Here is a 21488-nt window from a genome sequence, read left to right as displayed (position 1 = left end):
CACTCTGAAGAGTCTCAGAGCGGCTCACAATCTCCTTTCCCTTCCTCCCCCACAACAGACACCCTGTGAGGTAGATGAAGATATTGGATTTATATCCCGCCCTCCACTCTGAAGAGTCTCAGAGCGGCTCACAATCTCCTTTCCCTTCCTCCCCCACAACAGACACCCTGTGAGGTAAATGAAGATATTGGATTTATATCCCGCCCTCCACTCCAAAGAGTCTCAGAGCGGCTCACAATCTCCTTTCCCTTCCTCCCCCACAACAGACACCCTGTGAGGTAGATGAAGATATTGGATTTATATCCCGCCCTCCACTCCAAAGAGTCTCAGAGCAGCTCACTATCTCCTTTACCTTCCTCTTCCACAACAGACACCCTGTGAGGTGGGTGGGGCTGAGAGGGCTCTCACAGCAGCTGCCCTTTTAAGGACAACCTCTGCCAGAGCTATGGCTGACCCAAGGCCATTCCAGCAGCTGCAAGTGGAGGAGTGGTAATCAAACCCGGTTCTCCCAGATAAGGGTCCGCACACTTAACCACTACACCAAACTGGTGGACAGGTGAAAATGCCACAGCAAATCACATTATGCATCATGCAGTTTCCCTCCCGAAGGACCACCGGACCAGACGGGGTGCTTACAGGTGAGGACAGTGGGCATCAGTGCGGCGAACATTAGGAAGAGCATGGAGAAGAAAAGGAAGCCGGTGTTGTTGAAGACCTTGGCGGCATCGTTGCCGATGTGCAGGTAGAGCAGGCCGATCAACACACCGATGCAGATGTGAGACATGAACCGCAGGTGGGTGAGCACCTGTGGAAGGCAAGACCCGGCACTTAACCCTCACGAGCTCACCCACGAGGGCATGCTTTGTGAAACCAGCAGGGTGGGACTTCAGCGATAAGACTTGCATTACAACTGAGGCTGCACGATATGACCCAAGTCAATCGACAGGCTGTTTGGGAATTAATCTAACTAATTATCAGGAGTGGGATTCTAGCAGGAGCTGCTTTGCATATTAGGCCACACCCCCAATGTAGCCAATCCTCCAAGAGCTTACAAGGAATTCTAGCAGGAGCTCCTTTGCATATTAGGCCACACACCCCTGATGTAGCCAATCCTCCAAGAGCTTACAAGGAATTCTAGCAGGAGCTCCTTTGCATATTAGGCCCCACACCCCTGGTGTAGCCGATCTTTCAAGAGCTTACAAGGAATTCTAGCAGGAGCTCCTTTGGATATTAGGCCACACACCCCAGATGCAGCCAACCCTCCAAGAGCTTACAAGGAATTCTAGCAGAAGCCCCTTTGCATATTAGGCCACACCCCCCTGATGTAGCCAATCAAAAGCTTGCAAGGCTCTTTTTTGTAAGCTCTTGGAGGATTGGCTACATCAGGGGTGTGTGGCCTAATATGCAAAGGAGCTCCTGCTAGAATTCCACCCCTGCTAACAATGGATAGAATGTCCATGATCTGAATGCCCATCCAGTTTTCTTTTCACGCTCTAGCCCCCGCAGAAAGGAAGCTCCAGCCCTGACCTGCACAGCCTGATCTCGGTAGATCTCAGAAGTTAAACAGGGTCAACTCTGGATGGGAGACCTCCTTGAAATACCAGCAGTCAGGCGGGCAGGGGCAGGCTTTATGCAGCCACCTTCCTGAATAACCTCCAGGCCCCCGGTAGGGAACGCTCCCCAGAGGTCGACATGACTTCCTGCTGCACACATATATATAAATACAATAATATCAAAAAAAAAAGAAGGAAGGAAGTTCCATTCTCCTCTGAGCTACGTCAAGCCCTGATTCCAAAACATATGTGCCCATAAAGAAATTCTGTGCATGAACAGAGGGCCTTTCCCTTATGGCAACCAGTTCCCAAACTCAGGATTTTCAGAAAAACATGAGCTCTGACAACTCTTATTAGAATACAACTCCACCCTCTCTCCCAACACACGCATCCAAGGGGCCCGGGACACCTTCTACGCCCCCCAAGTCCCTGTCCTTTCGCCCCTCCCTTCTCCGGCACTTACCGTGTCTCGCAAAATGGACAGGAACGTTCTCTTGAAGAGGATGCAGAACTGGGTCAGGGTGCTGGTTGCGAAAGTATGGCTCTCGATGTGATCCAGATCCTGAAGGGAACGTGAGCAAAGCTATGACTTTATTTATTAGCCTAACAATGGTTTAAGAACATAAGAGAAGCCATGTTGGATCAGGCCAATGGCCCCTCCAGTCCAACACTCTGTGTCACATAAGAACATAAGCGAAGCCATGTTGGATCAGGCCAATGGCCCCTCCAGTCCAACACTCTGTGTCACATAAGAACATAAGCGAAGCCATGTTGGATCAGGCCAATGGCCCATCCAGTCCAACACTCTGTCTCACATAAGAACATCAGAGAAGCCATGTTGGATCAGGCCAAAGGCCCATCCAGTCCAACTCTCTGAGTCACATAAGAACATCAGAGAAGCCATGTTGGATCAGGCCAATGGCCCATCCAGTCCAACACTCTGCGTCACATAAGAACATAAGCGAAGCCATGTTGGACCAGGCCAATGGCCCATCCAGTCCAACACTCTGTGTCACATAAGAACATAAGAGAAGCCATGTTGGATCAGGCCAAAAGCCCATCCAGTCCAACACTCTGTGTCACATAAGAACATCAGAGAAGCCATGTTGGATCAGGCCAAAGGCCCATCCTGTCCAACACTCTGTGTCACATAAGAACATCAGAGAAGCCATGTTGGATCAGGCCAATGGCCCCTCCAGTCCAACACTCTGTGTCACATAAGAACATAAAAGAAGCCATGTTGGATCAGGCCAATGGCCCCTCCAGTCCAACACTCTGTGTCACATAAGAACATAAGCGAAGCCATGTTGGATCAGGCCAATGGCCCCTCCAGTCCAACACCCTGTGTCACATAAGAACATAAGCGAAGCCATGTTGGATCAGGCCAATGGCCCATCCAGTCCAACACTCTGTGTCACATAAGAACATCAGAGAAGCCATGTTGGATCAGGCCAATGGCCCATCCAGTCCAACACTCTGCGTCACATAAGAACATAAGCGAAGCCATGTTGGACCAGGCCAATGGCCCATCCAGTCCAACACTCTGTGTCACATAAGAACATAAGAGAAGCCATGTTGGATCAGGCCAAAGGCCCATCCAGTCCAACACTCTGTGTCACATAAGAACATCAGAGAAGCCATGTTGGATCAGGCCAAAGGCCCATCCTGTCCAACACTCTGTGTCACATAAGAACATCAGAGAAGCCATGTTGGATCAGGCCAATGGCCCCTCCAGTCCAACACTCTGTGTCACATAAGAACATAAGAGAAGCCATGTTGGATCAGGCCAATGGCCCATCCAGTCCAACACTCTGTGTCACATAAGAACATAAGTGAAGCCAGGTTGAATCAGGCCAATGGCCCATCCGGTCCAACACTCTGTGCCACATAAGAATATAAGAGAAGCCATGTTGGATCAGGCCAAAGGCCCATCCAGTCCAACACTCTGTGGAACACAGTGGGCAAAAAACCAGGTGCCATCAGGAGGTCCAGCAGTGAGGCCAGGATGCTAGAAGCCCTCCCACTGTTACCCCCCCTCAAGCACCAAGAATACAGAGCATCACTGCCCCAGACATGGCCTAGGCTAGCCTGATCTTATCTGAAGCAAAGCAGGGCCAGTTCTTGTTAGTATCTGGACAGGGGGCACTCAGGAAGAAGAGCTGATTTTATACCCGCTTTTCTCCACCCAAAGAAGTCTCAAAGCAGCTTAAAATCACCTTCTCTTCCTCTTCCCTCGTGAGGTAAGTGGGGTTGGGATATTTCTGAAAGCACTGGGACTGGCCCAAGGTCACCCACATGGCTTCATGTGGAGGAAGAGTGGAGAATCCAACCCAGTTCTCCAGATTAGAGTCTGCCACTCTTAACTACTACACACTGTGCTGACTGTAGAAGAAAGTAGGAGTCCAAACCTGGAACTGGCAAAACCCTTCCCCGCAAAGAAGATTTTGGATTTATATCCCACCCTATACTCTGAATGTCAGAGCGGTCACAATCTCCTCTACCTTCCCACCCCCCACCCCACAACAAACACCCTGTGAAGTAGGTGGGGCTAAGAGTGCTTTTACAGCAGCTGCCCTTTCAAGGACAGCTTCTATGAAAGCTCTGGCTGACCCAAGGCCATTCCAGCATCTGCAAATGGAGGAGTGGGATATCAAACCCGGTTCTCTCAGATAAGAGAGCTCTGGCTGACCCAAGGCCATTCCAGCAGCTGCAAGTGGAGGACTGGGGAATCAAACCCGGTTCTCCCAGATAAGAGAGCTCTGGCTGACCCAAGGCCATTCCAGCAGGTGCAAGTGGAGGAGGGGGGAATCAAACCCGGTTCTCCCAGATAAGAGAGCTATGGCTGACCCATTCCAGTAGCTGCAAGTGGAGGAGTGGGGAATCAAACCCTGTTCTCCCAGATAAGAGAGCTATGGCTGACCCAAGGCCATTCCAGCAGCTGCAAGTGGAACAGCGGGGAATCAAACCCAGTTCTCCCAGATAAGAGAGCTATGGCTGACCCAAGGCCATTCCAGCAGGTGCAAGTGGAGGAGTGGGGAATCAAACCCAGCTCTCCCGGATAAGAGAGCTCTGGCTGACCCAAGGCCATTCCAGCAGGTGCAAGTGGAGGAGTGGGGAATCAAACCCGGTTCTCCCAGATAAGAGTCCGCGCACTTAACCACTACACCAAACTGGCTCTCACAAGGACAGCTCTGCAAGAGCTATGACTGACCCAAGGCCATTCCAGCAGGTGTAAGTGGAGGAGTGGGGAATCAAACCCTGTTCTCCCAGAAAAGAGAGCTATGGCTGACCCAAGGCCATTCCAGCAGCTGCAAGTGGAGGAGTGGGGAATCAAACCCAGTTCTCCCAGATAAGAGAGCTATGGCTGACCCAAGGCCATTCCAGCAGGTGCAAGTGGAGGAGTGGGGAATCAAACCCAGCTCTCCCGGATAAGAGAGCTCTGGCTGACCCAAGGCCATTCCAGCAGGTGCAAGTGGAGGAGTGGGGAATCAAACCCGGTTCTCCCAGATAAGAGTCCGCGCACTTAACCACTACACCAAACTGGCTCTCACAAGGACAGCTCTGCAAGAGCTATGACTGACCCAAGGCCATTCCAGCAGGTGTAAGTGGAGGAGTGGGGAATCAAACCCTGTTCTCCCAGAAAAGAGAGCTATGGCTGACCCAAGGCCATTCCAGCAGGTGCAAGTGGAGGAGTGGGGAATCAAACCCGGTTCTCCTAGATAAGAGAGCTCTGGCTGACCCAAGGCCATTCCAGCAGCTGCAAGTGGAGGAGTGGGGAATCAAACCCAGTTCTCCCAGATAAGAGAGCTCTGGCTGACCCAAGGCCATTCCAGCAGCTGCAAGTGGAGGAGTGGGGAATCAAACCCAGTTCTCCCAGATAAGAGAGCTATGGCTGACCCAAGGCCATTCCAGCAGCTGCAAGTGGAGGAGCGGGGAATCAAACCCGGTTCTCCTAGATAAGAGAGCTATGGCTGACCCAAGGCCATTCCAGCAGCTGCAAGTGGAGGAGTGGGGAATCAAACCCGGTTCTCCCAGATAAGAGTCCGCGCACTTAACCACTACACCAAACTGGGTCTCACAAGGACAGCTCTGCCAGAGCTATGGCTGACCCAAGGCCATTCCAGCAGCTGCAAGTGGAGGAGTGGGGAATCAAACCCGGTTCTCCCAGATAAGAGTCCGCGCACTTAACCACTACACCAAACTGGCTCTAGCACATGTTTGGTTTACCAGCTCCAGGTTGGGAAATTGCAAGAGGTTTGGAGGGGTGGAACCGGAGGAAGCTGAGGTTGTTTTTTTTGGGGGGGGGGGGGCTGGACCTCAGCAGGGTATAATGTCTACCCTCTGAAGGTGCAGTTTCCTCCAGGGAAAATGATCCCTGTCATCTAGAGATCCGCTTTCATTCCAGGAGATTTCCAGGTCCCACCTGGTGGTTGGCAAGTGTCCCCTGAACTGCAACAGTGCGTGAGGATGAGCAAAAGAAACTGACTGCTTGCATGAGATTGGGGGTTCACAAACTGGAACCACAAGCCACAACAGACCCTCCCCTCCCTGCCCCCCTCACCGCCACGCAGCGTCCGGGACAAGCCGAGTCCGTTTTGTTTGGGCTGTCTTTCTTCTCAGCCATGGTGCATAGCCCGTTCTGGACGGCTTGGAAAAGCATTGAGTTGAGGTCTCCGTACTCTCCGGAAGCCACTTCGATAACTGCAAAGAAGCAGACAGACCTGGAGTTAGAAATTCAGACCAGGAAGTGACCTCAAGGGTCATCTAGTCCAACCCTCTGCACCACGCACCAAACCCACAACTATCTCCTCCCCCTACTACCTCAGTGACGCCTGCTCTATGTCCAGAGGAAGGCAAAAACCCTCCAGGATTCAACCTGGCTTAGCAGAAAATTCCTTCCTGACCCCAAAACGGTGATCAGCTCTACCCTGGGCATGTAAGAAAGGGGCACAAGAGCCAAGCGCGGGTGCAGCCCTTCCTGCTTTCCCTCTCAAGACCTGCCTAAATTCAAAGAAGTTGCACAGCTGTCAGCTGGCCATCTAGCCCAGGGGTGTCAAACACGTGGCCCAGGGGCCAAATCAGGCCCCCGGAGGGCTCCTATCAGCCCCCCCCAAGCAAATCAAAAGTAGATTTGCAACTTACAGATACACACCTGAACAGCATACTCAAGATTGCTACAGCACAGACATTGTCTCCAGATTTTGATTCAATAATTCAGAGCAAGAGGGGTCAGTTATCAGAGACTGTTAAATAAAACAAAATACTGCAAGAGTGCTAAAATCTTAAATCTTCGTTCGCGAAGCCAAGCCGAGAGTTGTGTTTGTCTGTGCCCTTTATAACGTTTATATCTCTGCTACCTGGCATTACATTTTATGACATGCACGGCCCAGCCTAACAAGCTCTCATTTATGTCAGATCCGGCCCTCATCACATATGGGTTTGACACCCCTCATCTAGCCTCTGCTTAAAAACCTCCAAGGAAGGAAGATTTTGGATTTATATCCCGCCCTGTACTCTGAATCTCAGAGTCTCAGAGCGGTCACAATCTCCTCTACCTTCCCTCCTACCACAACAAACACCCTGTGAGGTGGGTGGGGCCGAGAGGATTCTCATAACAGCTGCCCTTTCAAGAACAGCTCTGCAAGAGCTATGGCTGACCCAAGGCCATTCCAGCAGGTGCAAGTGGAGGAGTGGGGAATCAAACCCGGTTCTCCCAGATAAGAGAGCTCTGGCTGACCCAAGGCCATTCCAGCAGCTGCAAGTAGAGGAATGGGGAATCAAACCCGGTTCTCCCAGATAAGAGAGCTCTGGCTGACCCAAAGCCATTCCAGCAGCTGCAAGTGGAGGAGTGGGGAATCAAACCTGGTTCTCCCAGATAAGAGAACTGTGGCTGACCCAAGGCCATTCCAGCAGCTGCAAGTGAAGGAGTGGGGAATCAAACCTGGTTCTCCCAGATAAGAGAACTGTGGCTGACCCAAGGCCATTCCAGCAGCTGCAAGTGGAGGAGTGGGGAATCAAACCCGGTTCTCCCAGATAAGAGTTTGCGCATTTAGCCACCACACCAAAGGACAGCCCACCACTTCTCGAGGAAACCTATTCCACTGAACCTGCGGAAGGTGACTGAATCTAATTCCTTTCTTTGTCAGCCCCATCAACTGAGGGGCCACCACTTACTGAAATCAGCCGGGTTGTGGTAGGTGGGGCAATGTAAGCCCAGCCCTTTCAGGTAGGGGATGAGTTGGGGGACGGCGCCCTTGTAGATGCACTGGCCCTGGCTCAGGATGTAAAGCTGCAGGAAAGAAAAGAACATCTCAGCATCGATGCTGCAGATCCATCTTTAAGGTCTAGACCAGGAGGGCCTGGAGAGAAATCCGTGTCCTTTACGAAAGAGGACCTCCAAGGGACCCTGCCTGTACCAGCTGGGAAAGAGCAACAGAGACTGAAGGCATGAAGCTGCCTCGTCCTGAATCAGACCCTTCGTCCAACAAGGTTAGTCTTGTCTGCTCAGACTGGCAGCAGCTCTCCAGGGTCTCAGGCAAAGAGGTCTTTCCCATCACCTCCTGCCTGGTTCTTTTAACTGGAGATGCTGGGGATTGAACTGGGGACCTTCTGCTTACCAAGCAGAGGCTCTACTACTGAGCCACAGCCCCACTTCACGGCTCTCCAGGGTCTCAAGGTTGAGGTCTTTCCCATCACCTCCTGCCTGGTCCTTTTAACTGGAGATGCTGGGGATTGAACCGGGGACCTTCTGCTTACCAAGCAGATGTTCTACCTCTGAGCTACATACAGCCCCACTTCATGGCTCTCCAGGGTCTCAGGCTGAGGACCTTCCCATCACCTCCTGCCTGGTCCTTTTAACTGGAGATGCTGGGGATTGAACCGGGGACCTTCTGCTTACCAAGCAGATGTTCTACCTCTGAGCTACATACAGCCCCACTTCATGGCTCTCCAGGGTCTCAGGCTGAGGCCCTTCTCATCACCTCCTGCCTGGTCCTTTTAACTGGAGATGCTGGGGATTGAACCAGGGACCTTCTGCTTACCAAGCAGATGTTCTACCTCTGAGCTACATACAGCCCCACTTCATGGCTCTCCAGGGTCTTAGGCTGAGGCCCTTCCCATCACCTCCTGCCTGGTCCTTTTAACTGAAGATGCCAGGGATTGAACCAGGGACCTTCTGCATGCCAAGCGGATGCTCTGCCACAGCCCTCCCCCTGAAGCACACATGAAGCTGCCTTATCCTGAACCAGACTGTTGGTCCATCAAACTCAGTATTGTCTACTCAGACTGGCAGCTGCTCTCCAGGGTCTCATGCAGAGTTCTTTTCAGCTGGAGATGCCAAGGACTGAACCCTGGACCTTCTGCATGCCAAACGGATACTCTGCCCCTAAAGCAACATGCACATGAAGCTGCCTTATCCTGAACCAGACTATTGGTCCATCAAACTCAGTATTGTCTACACAGACTGGCAGCTGCTCTCCAGGGTCTCATGCAGAGGTCTTTCAGCTGGAGATGCCAGGGACTGAACCCTGGACCTTCTTCATGCCTAGCAAATGCTCTACCAATAAGCCACAGCCCCTACCCAATAGTCAAGGCTTTTTTTGTAGCAGGAACTCCTTTGCATATTAGGCCACGTACCCCTGATGCAGCCAATCCTGCTGGAGCTTACAGTAGGCCCTGGAAGAAGAGCCCTGTAAGCTCTTGGAGGATTGGCTACATCAGGGGGTGTGTGGCCTAATATGCAAAGGAGCCCCTGCTACGAAAAAAGCTCTGCCAATAGTAGAAGAAGATATGGATTTATATCCCGCCCACCACTCCAAAGAGTCTCAGAGCGGCTCACAATCTCCTTTCTCTTCCTCCCCCACAACAGACACCCTGTGAGGTGGGTGGGGCTGAGAGGGCTCTCACAGCAGCTGCCCTTTCAAGGACAACCTCTGCCAGAGTTATGGCTGACCCAAGGCCATTCCAGCAGGTGCGAGTGGAGGAATGGGGAATCAAACCCGGTTCTCCCAGATAAGAGTCCACGCACTTAACCACTACACCAAACTGGTCCATTAGTGTGCTCTTTACTATTCTGCAGCAACAGACTAACATGGCTAACTCCTCTGGATCTATCAGCCCCTACCCAATCATCAAGGCGGGGATTGTCTACTCAGGTCGGCAGCGGTTCTCCAGGATCTCAGGCAGAGATCTTTCAGATCCAGAGCTGGGTTAACAAAGGCCAAGTAGGCACTTGATTTCCCCCTGGTTTCCCCCCTGCTTGCAGCCCTCCCAGCCTGCACAAGCAGCCAGCAGCTGAGCTGCTCTTTGCCCGACTTGCCTGGTGGGGCTGCTGCTGGTGTCATCGCCAAGTCTGCCTCTCTGGCTCCCCCCGGCAGCTTTGTCAAAGGGGCTTTGTCTAAGGCCTACTTGCCTGGACCCTTTTTAGTTGGAGATGCCGGGGATTGAACCTGGGACCTTCCGCTTACCAAGCAGAGGCTCTGCCACTGAGCCACAGCCCCATTCATGGCTCTCGAGGGTCTCAAGCTGAGGTTCTTCACGCCTACTTGCCTGGACCCTTTTTAGTTGGAGATGGTGGGGATTGAACCTGGGACCATCTGCTTACCAAGCAGATGCTCTGCCACTGAGCCACAGCCCCTCCCCCAAAATCTTGTGCCTTAAAACCCAGTTGATTCAGTGTGGCTTCCGTGGCCGCTATGCCTCCTTGTTAGGGTTGCCAACCTCCGGGCCGAACCTCAGGAGCATCCCGCAGCTGCTCCCAGCCAGCAAAAGCTCCTCTTGGGTCTGGCACGGGGTATTAAGAGGCATGTTCTCAGTGGGTGGGTGGGGGATCTGCTGCCACTCCAAGGACTGCCATAGCAGCCCTGGCACTTAGCTTCCTGCCAATCCCAACGTTTGTTCCTTCATATTGCAATCAGCAGAAAAGGGCAACTAGAATGATTCAAAGGTTGGAACACTTTCCCTATGAAGAAAGGTTAAAACGCTTGGAGCTCTTTAGCTTGGAGAAATGTCAACTGAGGGGTGACATGATAGAGGTTTACAAGATTATGTCTGGGATAGAGAAAGAAGTGCTTTTCTCCCTTTCTCACAATACAAGAACTCGTGGGCACTTAATGAAATTGCTGAGCAGTCGGGTTAGAACGGATAAAAGGAAGTACTTCTTCACCCAAAGGGTGATTAACGTGGAATTCACTGCCATAGGAGGTGGTGATGGCTGCCAGCACAGACAGTTTCAAAAGGGGATTGGATAAACATCTGGAGCAGAAGTCCATCAGTGGCTATTAGCCACAGCGTATTGTTGTAACTCTATCTGGGGCAGTGATACTCTGTATTCTTGGTGCTTGGGGGCGGGGTACAGCAGGAGGGCTTCTAGTGTCCTGGCCCCACTGGTGGACCTCCTAATGGCACTTGGGTTTTTTTGGCCACTGTGTGGTACAGAGTGTTGGACTGGATGGGCCATTGGCCTGATCCAATATGGCTTCTCTTATGTTCTTATGTCTGGGGCAGTGATGCTCTGACTTCTTGGTGCTTGGGGGAGTGCAAAGTGGTAGGGCTTCTAGCCTCACTTGTGAACCTCCTGATGGCACCTGGGTTTTTGGCCACTGAGTGACCCAGAGTGTTGGACTGGATGGGCCATTGGCCTGATCCAACATGGCTTCTCTAAGGTTCTCTTATGTTTAGCAAACTGCTAGTCCTTATCATTGAAAAGAGGCTGTCGAAAGAAAATGGGTGATGTCTGGTGAAATCTGAGTACGCCTGGCTCAACCTTGGCCAGAAACAGGATTCTCAGTGGCTGGCAGAGCTACCGGCTTTTGGAATATCTCACCTTATCAAACTTCTCGAAGAGTTTCGCGCTGGGCTGGTGGATGGTGCAGATGATGGTCCGGCCTCCTTGAGCCAGAGACTTCAAGAGGGAGACCACCTGGAAGCAGGAGGAGCTGTCCAGCCCACTGGGGAAAGAGAGTGAGAAGAAACACCAGTGTCAGAGGGCAAAAGGCAAGGGGGGAGAACGCTGCAGAGAAGCCTGGGATCAACTCTGGCCCGCCGCTTCTGTTTTGTAGGCCACTTACACATTTAAAAACTTGTTTTATTGCAAAGCACTTTGAGCCTTGCGCCAGGTTTCTAGAGCCAGAATTTCTGGGCCTCATCTCTAGCTTTGCCCTGGCTACTTGGCTCAGAAAGAGATCGACAAAACGGTCTGTTTATTTGGCCGGGTCTTCTGCTTACATTGTTTCCTTGACCTTGGACAACTTAAGGAACACGCCTGAGATTATTTGGGGGTTGCGTCTCTCAGGTCTAGCTCACACATGCAGGTAAATGAGGTGGTGCCGAGGTGGCAGAATGGATTCTGCCCCTTGAGAGGGTCGCATTTTGGAACGCTCCTCGACCTTCGAAACTCTCGCAAGCAGAAATCCAGCAGAGCAAGTGACCTTTCTCCCTGCGGTGTTAGTTTTCTGTTGGCAGGGAATCTTTTTAATGCAAAACATAAATAAATAAACAAAGCTTGAATCCACGCCCGGCATTCTCAAGCGGCACAGTCCGTTCCACCACCTTAGGGCTCTGCACCTGCTTCTCCAGCGTGTGTGAGTCAGACCTCATTTCACAATTCGGTTCTTTTCCCAGTTTGTTTCCTCCGGCCAGTCTTGTGCCTCGCTCCAGCTCTTGACTTTGACCTTCCGTTGCTCCTGGACAGAAGCTCTGGGTCTCCCGTGGGCTTCCAATTCTCAGAGTTGCTGCTCCGATCTTCAGGCATCTCACTGAGATATCTGCCTCACCTAAGGCAGAGCCTGACCTCGCCGTGAGCTCCTTTCGGGAGGATCCCACCAACATCCTGTCTAGCCAAATTAGATCCAAAGTAGACAAATTACAGTGAATGCGCTACAATCTGTGTACAGTGTACACCTGACTTGAAAAAAAAAGCCAAGTAATTCTCATGTTACAATAGACCAAACTGTAGCATGGGAACCACATGTGGCACTCGAAGCCCCTACAACCCCATCGGCCAGCTTAGAGAAAGCATTTCTCTCTTCAACGGGCAGCAAAGAGAATGCATTTAAAGTTAAAGTTGCTTTCTTCCCACCTCTCCCTCCCTCCCTCCTCCCCCATCTATTTTCCTTCCTTCCTTCCTCTTTTGACTCTCAAACATCTAATGTTCCTGTCTTGCAGCTCTCAAACGTCTGATGTTCCTGTCTTGTAGCTCTCAAACATCTGATGTCTATTCTACGTGGCTCTTAGTTAAGCAAGTCTGGCCAACCCTGCAATAGACACATGTACTGCTGAAAATGTGTTACAAATTCCACATTTATTTATTTCATTTATTTGAAAGATTTGTATGCCACTTTCCCACCCAATCGGGGTCCCTGAGGTGGCACACATTAAAAACATTCCAACAATTAAAAGCATTTTTTAATAAACAATTTAAAGTTCAGCAAAAACACCACGAACAAGTACAGATCCCTGGTTTCAGGTGCAAAGCAAATACATCATGACTCTTTCTTACAAACAGATGTAGGCATGCACACACAGGATATATGTGTGTTCAGTAGGGCTGCCAAGCCCCTGGTTCAGACGGGGGTTCCCCTACCTGGGAGGTTCCCAACCTACTGGCCCACACTGGGCCAATGGGGGCAACCCGCCTGACGTCACTGGCATGATGACGTTACCTGCAAGTAATGTCATCACACCAGCTGCTCTAGGAGTTTCTGGGAAAATTCTATGGTTTTCCCAGACACTCTAGCAATTTGGGAGGGAAAACTCTATGGTACAATAGGTTCCATAGAGTTTTCCCTCCTAAAATGCTAGCGTGTCCAGGGAAAACCATAGAGTTTTCCCAGAAATGTCCACAGCGGCCGGTGTGCGATGTCGCCAGCATGATGACGTGACTCGTGGGTGACGTCATCGCGAAGTGTGCACGAAACAAGTCGCTCGCTGGAGGCTGGGGGCTTGGCAACCCTAGCATTCAGTGCAACGCGCACACAGGGCTTGAATCTCTCTGCATCAAGATTGGGGCTGCAAAGAGGTCTCTCCCCTCACGCCACTCGGACTCAACCCAAAGATCAAGGAAATGCAAATCACATGGCTAATCCAGTGCCCTGAGCCCTCAAGATGTCTGTCCTCCTATTCCCTGGGTGGCTCTGCAAATGTTCACAGATTGGGGCCAGAGAGAACTGGAAAACCTGATTCCTACCTGGTGGGTTCATCAAAGAACATGACTGGGGGATTGTTGACCAGCTCCAGTGCGATGGCGAGGCGTTTGCGTTGTCCTCCAGAGAGGGATATGGTGCGTGTGTAGGAACATTCCAGAAGGCTCAGCGCCGTCAAGATCTCATTCACCTAGACTCCAGTAGAAAGGAGCGGGGGAAGGAGAGGAAAAGGCTGCATGTCATCTGATAACACAAATGAATTCCAAATTTGCTGTTCCCAACACAGATCAACAAGACTCTGCAATTGCCCCCCCCCCGCCCCCATCACCGATGTCAAATGCTACAGGCCTGTAAACTTCTTCCCTCAAGGCTACTCATGATTCAGATGCAAAGAGATCAGCCTTCTGCAGCTAATTAAGAAGACCTTTGCTAGAGGTCAGCTGCAAGCCAAGCAGTTCTCAAGGTTTTGAATGCAGAAAGCTCAAAAAGATTAACGCCTGTTGGTGCCAGTAACTACGCATAATAGGATGTGAAGCATCTTTGCTTTTTTCAGGTTTTTAAAGACAACAGGCTTTTCTACATTCTAATTTTCCTCGCCTGTCATCCTTCCGAGGTCGGAAAAATGAGTCCCCAGCTTGCTGGGGAGAAAGTGTAAAAGACTGGGGAAGGCAATGGCAAACCACCCCGTAAAAAGTCTCCCATAAAAACATGAAAGCAACATTACCCCAGAGTTGGAAACGACTGGTGCTTGCATAGGGGACCTTTCCTTTCCTGTTCCTGTTGCTTCAGGTGTTTTTTTCCCTGTTCCTCATGTATTTTGCTCTCTCTAGCATAGGGGTGGCCAAACTGTGGCTTGGGAGCCACATGTGGTTTTTTCACACACATTGGGTGGCTCTCAAATCCCCCACCGCCCTGTCAGCCAGCTTGGAGAAGGCATTTCTCTCTTTAAATCACTTCTACAAGCCAAGCAAGCTGGCAGCTTGGAGAATGCATTGAAAGTTAAAGTTGCTTTCTTTCCACCTCTCCCATCCCATCTATTTTCCCTCCTTCCTCCCTCCTTCCCTCCCTCCCTCCACAAGTTTGGCCATCCCTGCTCTAGCACATGTTTTATGCCTGGCATACCTCCCTGCAGATTTAAACTCCAGGTTTTATGCTGGATATAACGCAATATAATATCAAATCGAAAAAACCACATGTGGAACAGAAAATAACACCTGGAAGCAACAGGTGTTAACCATGCAAGCGATGAGAATGAGAATGTGGAAACGCCCAGTGGCAGTGGTGGGAGAGAGAAAGAAAGAAATATTAAAGCAGCAGTCTTGGTTCTGTGTAAATCCAGACGAAGGGGATGCAGGGAGAGGCTTGAATCTCTCTGCCTCTTAGATTTCTATAAAGTAGAGGGAGGCTCTTTATACAAACTCACCAGCTCTTTTTTCACTTCCTGCTTCTCATTCAGTTTTAGATTTGCTGATACCTGAAGGGAAAAGAAAACACCTAGCTTAGATGACCTTAACCCACCTGGCACACATCCAACAGGAGACGAGCTTTTTCAGACCTCAGAGAACAACCAGCTCCCCTGAAGGCTACTCAAAGTCCCCTTGCTCTTCTTCTGCTAGGCTTCCCAATCCCCAGGTCCCAGCGGGAGATCCCCCGGTTTTACAGGCTTCACCCGCCCCCAGCCAGCTGGCCAATGGGCGGAAGCCCCGCCCCCACAGTCACCATGTACCTCTAGAGCCACCATGTACCACAGTCACCATGTACCACAGTCACCATGTACCTCTAGCAGGTTTAGAAACCAGCAAACAGGTCCGTTTTTAAAATGTGTGCCTTTAAAGTTGAGCAGGAAACAGGAAGCGCTTCATGGGGAAGGGTCAGCAGCAGTTTCGTCAGAGCACAGACCCTCTGTTTGTTTTGCTTTCGTTTTCAGAGTAAATAAAGTTGTGGAGGAACCAAACCCAATAAGTGTATGTGTGTGTGTGAGAGAGAGGGAGAGGACAGGGTTCCCTGGTTTAGAAAGCGGGGGGGGGGAGGGAAATGTCTACTGGGCACTCTATTATTCCCTATGGAGAACGATTCCCATAGGGAATAATGGGGAATTGATCCGCGGGTCTCTGGGGGGGGATGTTCTTTGAGATAGAGGCACCAAATTTGCAGCACAGCATCTGATGCCTTTCCTCAAAACACCCTCCAAGTTTCAAAAGGCTTGGACCAGGGGGGCCAATTCTATGTGCCCCCAAAGAAGGTGCCCCTATCCTTCATTATTTCTAATGGAGGGAAGGCATTGAAAAGGTGTGCCGTCCCTTTCAATGTGATGGCCAGAACTCCCTTTGGAGTTCAATTGTACTTGTTACAACCTTGCTCATGACTCCACCCCCAATGTCTCCTGGCTCCACCCCCAAAGTCCCCAGATATTTCTTGAATTGGACTTGGCAACCCTATCTTCTGCCCAGTTTCACAACTGGGTTCTGGGTTTCCCACTAGAAGTGGGGCTGATGCTGGCACCACGGAGAATGCAACTATAAAAATGTGCTTCACATGATTTACTCAGTGAAAATGTCCAGACAGTGTGCGGTTGCAGTAAAAAAGGCCAACGCCATGCTGGGAATTATTAGGAAGGAATTGAAAACAAATCAGCCAGTATCATCATGCCCCTGTAGAAATCGATGGTGCGGTCTCATTTGGAATACCGTGTACAATTCTGGTCACTGCACCTCAAAAAGGATATTATAGCATTGGAAAAAGTCCAGAAAAGGGCAACTAGAATGATTAAAGGTTTGGAACATTTTCCCTATGAAGAAAGATTAAAACACTTGGGGCTCTTTAGCTTGGAGAAACGTCGACTGCAGGGTAACATGATAGAGGTTTACAAGATTATGCATGGGCTGGAGAAAGTAGAGAAAGAAGTCGTTTTGTAGAAAAATAGGCGGAGGAACTCATTAGCATAACTCATTAGCATATGCTGCCCCCCCACCAACTGGACGCAAGAAAGGAGAGCCCCAGGTAATCCAGCCAAGCAGGCCTCGCTCGCCTGGGGCTCTCCTGAGCTGCCTTTCCCCCGCCACAGTCAAAAGGCCAGCCAGCTACCCACCACCCAGAATCACATAAGAAGTGGAGAAAGGGTGGTGCGGGTTTCTCCAGGGGTTAATTAGGGCTGCTGGGGGGCGTGGCAAAGCCCCAGGTGGCTGGCTGGCTGCCCGCTCTCCTAATCCAGGGATTGTTATGCAGCTGCACCTCCTATTCAATGGACAAGGTAGGTGGGGAGGAAGAGGGGGAACCCTCAGAAAGGTTCAGGAGCTGTGCTCCTGTGAGCTCTTGCTGAATCCGAGGCCTGGTTACCAGCCTCCAGGTGGTGGCTGGAGATATCCTGGAATCGCAACTGGCCTCCAGAGATCAGGTCCCTTGGAGAGAACGGCTGCTTTGGATATTAGGATGTAGGACATTTTATTCCACCAAGGTCCCTCCCCTCCCTACATCCCATCAATCCCACCTATCCCAGGCACCATCTCCAAATTTCCAGGGAATTTCCCACCCGAGAGCTGGCAGCCCTAACTCAGACGTGCCACTGCTCTTCAGGGTTTCAGGCAGAGGTCTTGCACATCACCTACTCTCTCCCCACTCCTCCACTTGCAGCTGCCGGAATGGCCTTGGGTCAGCCATAGCTCTCGCAGAGGTTGTCCATGAAAGGGCAATTTCTGTCAGAGCTCTCTCACCCCCACCCACCTCACAGGGCATCTGTGGTGGGGGAAGGAGATAAAGGAGGTTGTAAGCCGCTCTGAATCAGAGAGAAGGGTGGGGTATAAATCTACGGGCTTCTATTTCTTCTGGCTTAAGGTGACCCTTTGAATTAACGTCCTCCAAAGTGTCCTTTCGACAACATCCTCGCTCGGATCTTGCAAACAGAGGGCCTTCATGAACATGAACATATGAAGCTGCCTTATACTGAATCAGACCCTTGGTCCATCAAAGTCAGTATTGTCTACTCAGACTGGCAGTGGCTCTCCAGGGTCTCAAGCTGAGGTTTTTCACACCTATTTGCCCGGACCCTTTTTTGGAGATGCCAGGGATTGAACCTGGGACCTTCTGCTTCCCAAGCAGATGCTCTACCACTGAGCCACCGTCCCTTCATGGCTTCCTTGACTGACTCCATCCATCCCCTTTTGGGTCTTCCTCTCTTCCTGCTGCCTTCAACTTTTTCTAGCATTACTGGCTTTCCTGGTGACTCTTGTCTTCTCATAACACAACCAAAGCACAATAGCCTCAGTTCAGTCATTTTCGTTTCTAGGAAGAGTTCCAACTTGCATGGATCTAGGACCCGCTTATTTGTCTTTTTGGTGGTCCGCGGTATCCGTAACACTCTCCTCCAACAACACATTTTAAACACCTTACCTCCTGTTAGCAGGGCCAGCCCTAGCCAAGGCCAGGGGTATTTTCTGCAGCAAGAGCTCCTCTGCATATTAGGCCACCCCCCCCCCCGATGTAGCCACTCCTCCAAAGCTTACAGGGCTCTCAGTACAGGGCCTACTGTAAGCTCCAGGAGGATTGGCTACATCAGGGGTGTGTGGCCTAATATGCCAAGGAGATCCTGCTAGAATTCCTTACAGGGCTCTTCGTACAGGGCCTACTGAGAGCTCCAGGAGGATTGGGTGCATCAGGGGGGTGTGGCCTAATATGCAAAGGAGGTCCTGCTAGAATTCCTTACAGGGCTCTTCATACAGGGCCTACTGTAAGCGCCAGGAGGATTGGCTACATCAGGGGTGTGTGGCCTAATATGCAAAGGAGGTCCTGCTAGAATTCCTTACAGGGCTCTTCATACAGGGCCTACTGTAAGCGCCAGGAGGATTGGCTACATCAGGGGTGTGTGGCCTAATATGCAAAGGAGGTCCTGCTAGAATTCCTTACAGGGCTCTTCATACAGGGCCTACTGTAAGTGCCAGGAGGATTGGCTACATCAGGGGCGTGTGGCCTAATATGCAAAGGAGGTCCTGCTAGAATTCCTTACAGGGCTCTTCATACAGGGCCTACTGTAAGCGCCAGGAGGACTGGCTACATCAGGGGTGTGTGGCCTAATATGCAAAGGAGGTCCTGCTAGAATTCCTTACAGGGCTCTTCATACAGGGCCTGCTGAGAGCTCCAGGAGGATTGGCTGCATCAGGGGGGCGTGGCCTAATATGCAAAGGAGGTCCTGCTAGAATTCCTTACAGGGCTCTTCATACAAGGCCTACTGTAAGCTCCAGGAGGATTGGCTGCATCAGGGGGGTGTGGCCTAATATGCAAAGGAGGTCCTGCTGGAATTCCTTACAGGGCTCTTCATACAGGGCCTACTGTAAGCGCCAGGAGGATTGGCTGCATCAGGGGGGTGTGGCCTAATATGAAAAGGAGTTCCTGCTTTAAAAAAAAGTTCTGGGCAAGGCTAACTTCTGATGCCTCCCCCCTGCATTGATGACATCATGAAGCCGCACCCAAATCAGTGCCTCCAGAGGGCCAGCCCTCTAGGCAACTGTCTAGCTTACTTAGTGGCTGGGCCAGCCCTGCCTGTCAGATTACTGTAACTGGAGAAGCCAGGGACTGAACCTGGGACCTTCCGCATGCCAAGCGGTTGCTCTGCCGCTCAGCCACAGCCCCTCCCACCTTAGCAAGAATGCCATTTCAACGTCCAGGTGGAACCATCCGTCAATAGGCTTCCCCCTTGGATAGGGTTGCCAAGTCCAATTCAAGAAATATCTGGGGACTTTGGGGGCGGAGCCAGGAAACTTTGGGGGTGGAGCCAGGAGACATTAGGGGTGGAGCCAAGATCAAGGCTGTGACAAGCGTAATTGAACTCCAAAGGGGAGTTCCGGCCATCACATTTAAAGGGACTGAACACCTTTTCTTTTTTTTCTTTTCTTTTTTTTTTTAACTTTAAACATTTTATTAAGGCATAAAAGTAGCTTACAATCCATAGCGCAAGAAGTTTACCGTCAAGATTAACAGAAATAACATTGTAAGCTTAATAGACAGAATACAGAGCAAAAATAACCTTTAAAAACAAAATACAAACTGAAGGTAATAGTAATTATAATTATAATAACACAGTATTTGAAAATAAAATAAGATCAGGGAAAGGAAAAAGGAAGATATAATACACTTTAAATAACTTGAAATTAACTTGTTAAGAGAATTTTATAGCAAAAGGAAATCCTTATACATTTTATTTTTAGAATAAGAGTTAGCATAAAATGGATTGGTGTCAAGCTTTTCTAGAATGGGAAGCCAAGTTGCCAGATATTTAGCGTAGGCTTGGTATGGGTCTTTGTGGTCTATGGCTGCCTGAATTTTATCCATTACAATGTGTTCCCAGACTTTAAGTAGCCAGTTGTCAAGTGTCAAATTCAATGAGTTTTTCCAGGACTGCGCAATCGTGGTTTTAGCAGCTGTCAGGAGTTTAACTATCAAGGATTTTTTAGAAGATGAAAGACGGGTATCGGACCAATGATTGAGAAGTATCCTTGTTGGTTCATCTGGGATCAAGACCCCAGTTAGGGAGGAGAGATGGGCACAAATTGAGGTCCAGAATGGTCTGATTTTGGGGCAGTCCCACCAGCAGTGAAAATAAGAGGCTTTGAGCCCACAGTTTCTCCAGCAGTCTGAAGAGCCTAACTGGGTCATATGGGAGAACTGGTTAGGAGTAAGGTACCAACGTGCTATCAATTTAAAGTTTTGTTGAGATATATTTATAATGGTAGATTGTAGGGCATCACTAGCCCATATAGAGTCCCATTGGTCGGGAGAAAAGATGATGCCACAGTCTTTATGCCATTGGGTGGTGTAAGAGGGTAAGGTTGCTTCGAGTTTAGACAATAGGATTCGATACAGCCGTGAAATGAGACTTTTAGGCGTTCTCTCTTCATGAAAATGAAGAACCAGATGTTCGTAGTCAGATGAAGGGCGAGAAAATGAAGAGATCACTTTAGGGTCCTGAAGAAAGTGCCTGATTTGAAAGTATTCAAACCAAGGTGCTGGCTTAGTCAAAACTTGGTCTAGATCATTTTTAGGTAGAAGTTGTTTAGAAGATGAAAGAAGATTAAAGAAAAAAACTTTTGAGGAGTCTCTCCAGACCTTGAAAGAAAAGGGTAGTTGGGCAGGAAGGAAATATTTTTGTCCTATAAAAGATGAGATAGTAGAGAGTCCTGGAGCCAGAAAATGACGCTCCGAATCCCATACTGACAAGAGCGCCCTGAGGAATGGGTTCATGAATTGCCACGGTGGGTGTTCATTTTTCTTGAGCCATAATAGTTCGTAGTATTTCAGTGGGGTAAAGTGAGCTTCCTCTATGGGCGTCCACGGCGGCGGGGGATGTTGGTACAATATTTTGGTCATCTGGGATAAAATAGTAGCTTTATAATACTTTGCAATGTCGGGAACTGCTAGGCCACCTTTTTGTCTTGATTGGCATAAAGTTGAAACTTTGATTCTAGGCTTTTTATATTTCCAGATAAAGGAGGTCAGTATTTGTTGCCAGGATTTTAAAGTAGGCTGAGAGATCTCAATAGGAAGAGCCCGAAAAAGATATAAAAACTTGGGAAAAATAAAGGATTTAATTACATGGATTCTTTCCATCCAGGATAGTTGCAACTTATCCCATTGCTTGAGCGTGGTAGTAATCTCAGAAGCCGTGGCCGTGTAGTTAGTTTTTAATAGGCCAGCTATATTTAAGGGGATTTTCAGCCCCAAATAGGACCAGGAATCAGAGACCCAATGAAAGGGGTAGTTTGCAACTATGTCTTTTTTAGAAGTATCGGAAATTTTAATCGGGTAG

At 50.0% G+C, this 21488-nt stretch overlaps 1 protein-coding gene across 1 annotated transcript in view; it reads right to left on the bottom strand.

Annotated features, from left to right (window-relative positions):
* Positions 1-21488, bottom strand: part of ABCG4 (ATP binding cassette subfamily G member 4) — a 71368-nt gene that overhangs the window by 8592 nt on the left and 41288 nt on the right. The window contains 7 exon segments of the mRNA XM_060250531.1: positions 637-805; positions 2017-2115; positions 6115-6254; positions 7728-7842; positions 11377-11500; positions 13738-13883; positions 15117-15167. Of these exon segments, the coding sequence (XP_060106514.1) occupies positions 637-805; positions 2017-2115; positions 6115-6254; positions 7728-7842; positions 11377-11500; positions 13738-13883; positions 15117-15167 (844 nt within the window).

This window comes from Heteronotia binoei, chromosome 12 (genome assembly GCF_032191835.1).
Source record: "Heteronotia binoei isolate CCM8104 ecotype False Entrance Well chromosome 12, APGP_CSIRO_Hbin_v1, whole genome shotgun sequence".
Taxonomy (NCBI): domain Eukaryota; kingdom Metazoa; phylum Chordata; class Lepidosauria; order Squamata; family Gekkonidae; genus Heteronotia; species Heteronotia binoei.
This window is presented reverse-complemented; position numbering and strand designations above follow the sequence as displayed.